Source organism: Mirounga leonina, unplaced genomic scaffold (assembly GCF_011800145.1).
Source record: "Mirounga leonina isolate KUSES-001 unplaced genomic scaffold, KU_Mleo_1.0 Mir_154, whole genome shotgun sequence".
NCBI lineage: Eukaryota > Metazoa > Chordata > Mammalia > Carnivora > Phocidae > Mirounga > Mirounga leonina.
Window position 1 is genome coordinate 26,580,834 of NW_023270389.1, and position 9,279 is coordinate 26,590,112.

Below are 9,279 nucleotides of genomic sequence, written 5' to 3' on the forward strand. Positions count from 1 at the left end.
CACGCCCATTGTGGGACTTCAACTCACAACTCTGAGATCAAGAGTCACATGCTTTACCGATTGAACCAGCCAGACGCCCTAGGGCTGTGAAGATTTTTTTTTTTTTTAAGATTTTTATTTATTTGTCAGAGAGAGAGAGAGCACAAGCAGGGGGAGCAGCAGAGGGGAGAGGGAGAAGCAGGATCCTCACTGAGCAAGGAGCCCGATGTGGGACTCGATCCCAGGACCCTGGGATCATGACCTGAGCTGAAGGCAGACGCTTAATGACTGAGCCACCCAGGCGTCCGGGCTGTGAAGAATTTTAAGCAAAGGATTGAAAATCATCTTTCAATGGGGGAGGACACAGGCTGCTCAGATGTTGTTAACTGCCGCTATCCCGGAGGCTCTAGTAGAAATACTCCTTAAATAATGGTTTCCTCCCAGTTACCAGAATGTCAGAGTGTCCTTATTCATCTCACGACCATTTCAGATTAACTTCTACTTAAAACTCCAATTCTCCTTTGTAGAGTATTTAAATATGCCAAGGGCTATTCTAAGTGGTTTAGATCTCATTTAAATCGTCCTCAACATTTTGAGATGGGTTCTATCCTTAGTCCCATTTTACAAATGGGGAAATGGGGGCGTGGTTGAAGTAACTTGCTCCAGGTGGCAGAGCCAGAAGGTAGGTGGTAGAGGCGAGATCAGACCCCCAGATGGCCTAACCCCAGAGCCTGAGCCGCTAACCTCCGCAGCACGGCCTCACTGTCTGTGGAAATTGAAACCTTATCATAGGCCGGAGTCAGATTCAAGCAAGGGGAAGACTATTTCTCCACTTCCCAACCCAAATGACCTTCTGGTTCATCTAATTGAAAATAATGATAATAATTGTGCTAATTTGCCCTCCGTGATTGCCAGGATAATGGAGATGATTTAGAATCAAAAGCCAAAGAAAGGAACAGAGGTCATTTAATCTAACTCCCTAATTTCTGAGACAGGAAAATTGAGGGGCTTGTCCAAACTCACACAGCTAGTTAGGAAGAAGCTGGACTACAACCCATATATCCTCCCTCCCAGCCCAGAACTCCTTCCACTGCATCATGCTTTGCTGGGCCTTGGTGCCAGTATGGGCCTGGAAGCCAGGAGTCCTCACTGTCCTGGCTTACGTAAGGCTGTTAGAAGGCTGATGTCAGACTCACAGGGGAAGGTTTCTTCCCCCTGGGCTTGCTTGTTGAAGCATCAAGGCCTCCCCCACCCAAACGTCCTTATCAGAAGCTGGGATGGGCTCTTAATCGGCAGCTCCCAGGCCACGTCTACACTCTCTGGACAGTGCGTTATCATCCACAAACAGCTGACCGAGCGCAGGTCTCCTAGGCTGGCACGGTGTTCCAAGCGGGGAGGCTGGGAGCAGAATGGACCAACCAACACCCAGTCCCTGAACACATGAAAGCCACCAGCTGCAAATCCTCAAACTGTTTGGGTTCACAGCCCCTGTACCCCAGCTGGCCAAGGGGTACTCGCCGCCGCTGCTGAAATGGGTCAGACCTAAAGTAAATGACACCCTGCTCGGTCACAGAACACTCCCGTGTCAATTGAGGGACTATCAGGCTACCAGGAGCCGAGAACAATCCCCAAATCAATCTGCCATTTTGCAGTCACCCTGGCTTAGAGACAGAGGTGGGTGATGATGTCCCCTTGATCTCCAGATAACCCTCCCTTTCGGGCTTTCTGCCAGACAGTAGGAACATAACGAAATCTCCTTCATGAGTGGAGCCTGTTAGGAAACAAGAAGATAGGTGCTGACAAGAATAACACACCCGGAGGGGCAAAAATGCAACCTTAACCCCATCCTTACATCCCCAAAGGCGGGTCCTTACAAATGAGTGCCTAGGACATTTGTTAGAAGCTACAGACAAAAATGGGACCATTCCTTCAAATAACCTCTTGACACAAGTGGGTCCTTATAACCAAGTCTATTTGTGAGACAGATGACCTGGCTCCCCCCGGCCCCATCTCCTGCCTCTTCTACCCTCCCATTGTACCATCACAGCCTCTCTGGTCTCCCTGCCACCTGGGACACCTAGGCCAACCGCAGGTTTGTTGAGGAGGGTCATGGAGGTGTGAAATGAAGTGTGTTTTGATGGGGGGTGGTTCTGTTCATGAATCAATGTGTTCAAAATTTAAATACAGCCCACCTCTGGCCGGGGAAAAAAAACTAGCCCAGGTCCATGATGTCCTTGTGACCTCCGTGGGAACTGCTGAGCTTGTTAAGTGGGGTTGGGGTGCAGAAGCCTTGTTAAAGCCTCATGGACAGAGCACAAGAGTCCGGGATGATGAAGACTATTCTCATTTCCTTGCATATATGTGATCCATACAGCCAGAGGGAGTAATACATTGGTAACAGACCTTTGGCTCTCAAACCTTTGCTGTCACAAGTAGATGCTCTTTAGCTCACTGGTAGTCTTGGTCTCCGGTGCCCAGATCCGGAGGCCCAACCGCTCTTGTCTAATAGGAGTGGAGGTACCAAATGGCAGTCCCAGGAGATAACGGAGAGCCTGGACCTGGAACTTTCCCACAATTCTGTCCCAACCTGGGAAGGGGTTCAGTGTCCTCGCCTCACCACCTCAGTCTGAGACTTGAGCTATGAGTCTTATAATCATGTGTAATAATTATCAGTGCCTCATGCGGACAGACAGTACACACGTGCTGAATGAGCAAATGAGCACAGCCGAGGTCTAGTAAGAACAGATGCATGAGACCTGGCCAGACTCAGGAGTGCTCAGTCTAGAACCCTGTCCTGTCCAGCATTGTCACAGGGAAGTGATAACATTCATTAAAGGATGAAGAAAGGAGTCACACAACTAGATTTTTCTTTTGTACCAGCACATGCTATATAGGTCTTCGGAATATCACCAAAGAGAAATACCGAGACACCAAGAAAGGATTTGGATCCAAGGGAAAGGCTGATGTGGGAATGTGCCCTTTTCTATACCACACGGCTTCATCTGCTACATTTTTATTAAAGTAACAACAAAAAAAAAGCATACATTTGTCCATAAAGCTGTACATTCTTCCATATAAAAACACTATTATACAATTAGTAACCTGTCTTTTCTGTCAGAATAGCTTACAAACATAGGACTATTATTTTTACTTAATAGGAGAAACAGACCTGCTCAACAGTCCAGCTCTGGGTGTTTTGCTGTTTTTAAAGTGAACATCAGAAAAACAAGAGCAGATCAAGCACGAGACCATGAGGCTGCTTCTAAAAAGGCAGGGACCTGTTTGCAGACAAGATGCAACACCACAATCTGTGGGGATTCACAGCTTTGTTTCCACCCACAGGCCAGAAAAGGAGCTCTTGGGTCTGTGGGCCTGAAGTTATCTTTAAAGCAAGAAAGGCTGGAAGCAGGGTCTGGGAAGGCAGCTCGGAGTCTAGAGTTGAAAAGGAGGCAGAACTGGCAGGAATCGGTAGGTGGGGAGAGTGGTAAATAGCACCTTTGTGTCAGAACGGAGTAGTTCAGGAATCCAGGGAAGGGGACTGGCAGTGGAGCAGGGACCCTGGGGGGGGGGGGGGAGGGGGGAGAGAAAGGTTTCTTACTACGCTGGACAGAAGGGGAGCCAAGTCGACCAGATGCTCTAGCTATGTCCTTCTAAAGTGATTCGGGGTTGGGAAACTCAAGGCCTTCTGAGGGAATCCTCACTAATGTCACTGAAAAACCGAAGGAAGGGGATTTCTTCCCAGTATGGATTTCCATGGGCTCCAACCCAGAACAGTAAATATTGCACAAGTCTACAAACTTGGATTGTACTGAGACAGCAAGTTCCCCACAGGTGCTCTGAGCACCAGGGAGGAAAAACAAAAACAAAAACAAAAACAATGCCCAGGATTGTGGCTTTTAGTGTCAGCCCTACAAGAATACCAAGTAGTCCTGCAGAACTTGGGGCATTCTCCCATTCAGCCAAGGAATACCTGCAAGGCTGACCAGCCAGCCAGAGTCCCGAGGACGGAGGGAGAGTTCCCTAAGCCCTCCAGGGCACCAGGAGGTTCTGAGAGCCAGGGCTCCTTCTTCAGACTCTCCTGGGACCCAGGAGGCCATATTGCACAGTGAGTGAGAGCTCTTGTTCTGGAAAACTGGGTGGCTCTATGACCCAACCCGAAGGGGACAAGTGTGGGAGAGTCAGGGAGGAGTGTTGTGCTTTGAAAAAGAAGGCAGTACTCAAGAACCTGGAGTTCCCCGTAGCTTTTGGGCCAACTCTCGAAGGGATAATGGCAGCAGCATCAGGACTTCATGTGGTTCCAAAAAGAAGGGTTTTGGCCAAAAACAAATATCCCCAAGTGGATACTCTTTGGGTCCCAAAATTCCGTTGCACATCACCCAAGTTATTCACCACACATACTCACACAAAGAGCAGCACAAAGCAAAGCAAAGGTTTTGTGCAGAGTACCCTTCCGTCCCAACCCCAATAACCTCTAACGCCTGCCTTACTCCCCCGACCCCCCCAAAACAAAAAGCTTTTGTTTCCTGCCTGGGAAGCAACACCTACAGGCCCCTGAGCACAGAATCAGAAATAAGTCATGATTTCAAGAAAAGCCACTTAGGACAGAAGCAATTGGGAGAGGCCTTTTTCACTCTCTGCCCTGGATCTCACCGGAAAAGTAGAAGATTAGGCAACATAGCATCACTGAAGTCCAGGCTTGAATGCCCCTGAGGAGGAGAGGGGCCAGGGATGCGGGTGCCCTGCTCCGGAGAGCGAGAGGTCTGAACTCGGCCTCTCTTCTCCCCGCCGCACGGCAGATCCCGACCGCTCTCATTCACAGTTGCTGACCTTGCTTGCTCCCTCTCACATCTTCCTGGGGGGCCAGCCAAGCTTTCCCCACCTCACCCCTGCCAGGCCCGCCCCCTCTCTCCTCCCCACTCCCGTGAGGCGGGCACTGGCTCCCAGACTCAAGCGCACCACAGCTCTCTCCAAAGGCACCTGGGGAGGCCACTTCCAAGCAGCTCCCTTTAAGGATTTTTCTTTAAAAAAATTCTTTTGGTTTTTTTTCTCCCCTTTTCTTAAAAAAAAAATAATATATATATAAATAGCTCTTCATTTAAAATACAGTTCCCCAGGTTGAGGTATGCAGTGGCCTGTTGTCACGGCAGAATGAGTACAGTAGAGTGCCTGGTGGGGGTGGCCGGGGATCTAACTGGAGACCGCCATCACGTAGCTCTTCGAGGGGCTGCTCCGGCCCAGCATCATTTGGTTCTTGCAGGTGAGGAGCCCATAGGAGGCAGCCACCGGGGCCTCCTCGTACAGGACGCAGATGGAGCCATCCTCCCCGATGCGGTAGGATACTTCGTAGGGGTCCACCCACAGGGTCAGCTCGCTGGGCAGCAGCTGGTGCAGCTGGGGCTGGCCGAGGCCGATCTGGCTGGCCACCTTGCTGATGATGGGGTCCATCTTGTGGTTGATGCGGATGCAGCGGTAGCCGGAGCCCTTGGACGGCTTTTCAGGAAACCAATGGTGTTTGTAGTGCTCTGTGGGGACGGAACACGAGGGAGATGCCCTGGTTAGAGCAGCTGGGATGTGAAGGCCACCACAAGGGGGGATGGGGATGAAGGGATAGGAGTAGAGGGAGGAACCCAGAGATTTTAAGTAAGCCATGTGGTTTCTCAGAAGTTGCAGGACCCTCCTGAAACCCTCCTGTCACTGAAGCAGAGAACACTTTATGAGATTCCCCCCTCACTCCTAGGACAAGGATGTTGAGTGTGTATGGGGAGGGAGGGAGTCGCATAGCTCTGGGGCAATCCCAAGTAGCTGGTGTATTGCTTCCGGCATACTGTTTAAGAAGGATGGGTGAGACTGGGGAGGACGTGTCCAGGCGGGGCCTCTGGAGACCTGTGAGCTGAAGCTGCAAGGCGAGCAAGGCTGCCATCACTGTCAGACCCACAGCAAGTCACTGTCTCCCACCCTGGGCCCCAGAGGCTCCCTCTGCCTCCTTCAAAAGCCAGAGGGACCTTCTGCAGTGGCGAGAGGAGTCAAAACCGGGTTCTTTTTGATGAAACGTATGTTGCTCCTCAGAAGGCAGGATCTGTGTGGGCACGCTTGGAGATGGCTATCGCTGCTTGAGACCGGCGGCCGACCGGCTCGAAACAGCTGGGAGGTAGGTCTCTCCCCTGGCAGCCGCGGCTTATCTCTTGTCAACCTCCCGTTTCACGCCGCCCCCGCCCCCAGCACACAGGCCAGCAGAGCGCAGGTACTACCCACCCACAAGGCTTTCTCAGTACCATAATGGGTGGCAGATGGCTAAGGGGGGGGCCAAAGCACACAAAGGGGGCCGGGATCCCAACTCCGAACGAGTCAACAACGGGCCCGGGCACAGCACAGCCCCGCGCCGCCAGAAGAACCACGGCCAAGGATCCAAGTTGTTGAGAAGGCTCAACTGCGCCTTCTTCCCCCATGACGACCCGTTGGCTGGCCGGGCTGCCTCGCGCCCAGCGCCCCCGGGAGTCTCAGTAAGGGGAATGAGCTCGCACTCGGGCCCGCAGGTGCCTCCTCTCCCCGGACAGAAGCCGGCGCCTGGGCACGCACTCCAGGACAAGGGTCTGCGTCCGCGACAGTGTGGAGGCTCGCGCCCGACCAGAACCGTCACGGACAGAGACCCGAGCGCGGGGCCGCGCACGGGAGACACGACCCGGGGGAATGGGGGGATGCGGGCTGGAGGGAAACCGAGTCCCGGAGCTGCTCGCGAGGGGAGCCCTGCCCTAAGAGGAGACGAAAGACGGCCCAGGCAGGAAGGGGGGCCCAGCCCCAGCGGCGGGGCTCGACGGAAGCCAGGATCCTCGGCGGTGCTCACCGGTTAGTGCCTCCTGGAGAGCCCCGCTGAAAACCTTTAGTCTCTGCTCGCTCACGCAGCCCCGGGTCCTCAAGAGGCTGGAGAGGAAGCCCACGGCGGCGGCGATCTCCGGGAGCATGTCTGTTCTCTTCCCGGTCCAGCGGGCCTGGCTCATGTCTTGCGCGGCTCGGGCGGCGGTGGCAGCGGCGGGGAGCAGTGAGAGGGCTCCGGTGGGACGTGCTGGCTTGCAGGGCTCCTCCGTTCGCTCGGCCGCTGCTCGGGCTCTGCCCGGACTTTACCCGGGACGCGCCTTTCATACTGTTCCGACAGGAGGGGGAGCCCGCGGCGTCACCCATTGGCCACCGCCAGCGGATGGGGGCGTGGCCATATGCCCGCCCCGCCCCGCGCGCTTCCCCTGCCGGGCCAGGCCGCTAGCCCCCGCCCCCGCCCCCGCCGCCTTGTCGGCGCTGAGGTCATCGCCCGCTGACGTCAGTGCTGGGAACCCAAGCGGGGCTTGCGGGCCGAGGTGGCGCGGGGAGAAAAAGGGGAACCGGGGAGGGGCCGAAGCCGCTCGGCCGGGGAGAGCTGCGCCCAGTTCGCTCCACGCTGGGAACGTCTGGACCTCTCCTCTCCGCCAGTCCTTCAAGACTTAGGTCACCGGCCACCTCCTCCAAGAAGCCTTCCTTTGCTGATACCACCTCTCCCTCGCGGCTCCCACATTTTCCAATCCCCACTGTCAGAACCACTCACCTGGACGCTTTGTCACCATGTTACCGCTTTGCCGTCTTTGTTAAACAGGTTTCTCTAGGCTCTTCGGAACTGTGGACTACATCTTCTATTTACTTCAACAGTAATCTCACCTTCCCCAAACAAGTTCTGCCCTTCCTCTACACCAATGCCTTTTCTCCTGCCTAGTAGCATCCAAGTCTTACCTATTTGACGGGGCAGTGTTGTAAGGCTTTTCTGTCCCCTCAAGTTGTTTTTCTAGCTCTCACTCTCCTTTAAACGCCAAAAATTTTTAATAAGTGGTTTGCTCTCAACTGCACACATTTTCCCATCTACTCCCTGTTCCTCCTCTTCCCTTCGTGCCCCAGCCCTCTCTCTCCTGTCCTTCCTCCTTGTGGATTGAAGCTTTTGTAAACACGGGCTTCTGGGCGAAAGAACCCAGCCTCAGTCTCCAGGGTCCACAGGCGGGACTGTGCTCAGGGCCCGGCACCATCACAGGGGCTCAGCAGATGTCCCCTCAATGGGGCTAACTTCTAACCCACATCATCAGGCATCTGGCATAGGAGGTGCTCCGTATATATTTGTTAAGTGATTCAAACCCAATGGCCTCTGTCAATTCTTATTCTTCTTGAACTCTGGGCCCTGCTGGCCACCTCTGGAGGCAGTCCCTCCTGCTTTTCCTGGGCCCCTGACGCCAGGCTTCTCAGCCTCCTTCCCCAGCTGTGTCAGCCCTGGATCCCCTCCCGCCCCTGTTCCCTCTCTGGGTCCCCTCACTCCTCTCCCTCTTCTCTCCACTTGCCTTCCTCAGAGAAACCCTATTCACATTGTCCACTCTGATGTTTACTTTTTCACAACTGACTTTCTCGGCTGCATAGTCTGTGTCCTTCCGTCCTGCCACTCCCATCACCTGCTCTGTCCCGCCACCACCTCAGTGTCAGTCCAAGCCCACTGTCTTCTCCTGTCCTGGAGATGTCCTGATGTCCATTTCTGTCAGAGATACCATCACTTCCCCAGGCACTCCAGCCTGAAAACTCACACTCACTTTTGACTTCTCCTTGTACTTTGCTCCTAAGATCCAGCCGCAAGACCTGTTGCTTCTTCATTATCTAGATGATTGCAGTAGACTTGTCAAATCCCATCCCCAAGTTACCCTTCCCACTGTTAGGAGAGCTGCATTCCCAAAAGTCTGCATTCACTTGCTCTCTTGCTCAGATCGTTCTGAAACACCCTCCACCGCCATTTGTCTACTGCTTTAAGTCTGGACTCCTTTGCCTGCTATTCAGATCTTTCATAATGTGGCCCCATCCACTTTTTTAGGTTTCTGCCACTTTGTGCTCCAGCGTCATTCTCCTCACTGTTCTCTAAGCATCAGAGCAGCTCTGCAGCCCAGAGCCCTCAACATTTTGCCCATGATCCCCATCCCTGCTCTGTAATATGGCCCCCATTCCAGGTATGCCTGAAGATGTCTGGCTCTGCTGAACAAGGGCTCATGCCGTTATGTCCTGGACACCTCACTGCCTCCTTCCCACCTCTCCCAATCTCCCTCCCACACTCCTGAAGGCACAGCTGAAGCTGGGTCTTCCACCCTGAAAACCTGCACTGACCATTCTCCCTCTACAGAATTAATGGTTATCTGTACCATTTATGTGGCATTTATAATCTATTGTTTGGTATTATTAGGGATATTTTTAGAGGTTGACATTTTATCTCAACAACAGTCTGCAGGCTGCTTGAAAACAGGTTACCATGCTCAT

At 53.3% G+C, this 9,279-nt stretch overlaps 1 protein-coding gene across 1 annotated transcript; it reads right to left on the reverse strand.

The window, feature by feature from the left end:
* Positions 1-3,102: 3,102 nt before the first annotated feature.
* On the reverse strand, positions 3,103-7,232 carry BTG2 (BTG anti-proliferation factor 2). The gene is made up of 2 exons (XM_035010276.1): positions 6,821-7,232; positions 3,103-5,501 (listed from the first exon to the last, which is right to left on the reverse strand). Exons 1-2 carry the CDS (start codon positions 6,972-6,974, stop codon positions 5,167-5,169), a joined length of 489 nt encoding a protein of 162 aa, XP_034866167.1. The 5' UTR covers positions 6,975-7,232; the 3' UTR covers positions 3,103-5,166.
* Positions 7,233-9,279: the final 2,047 nt, after the last annotated feature.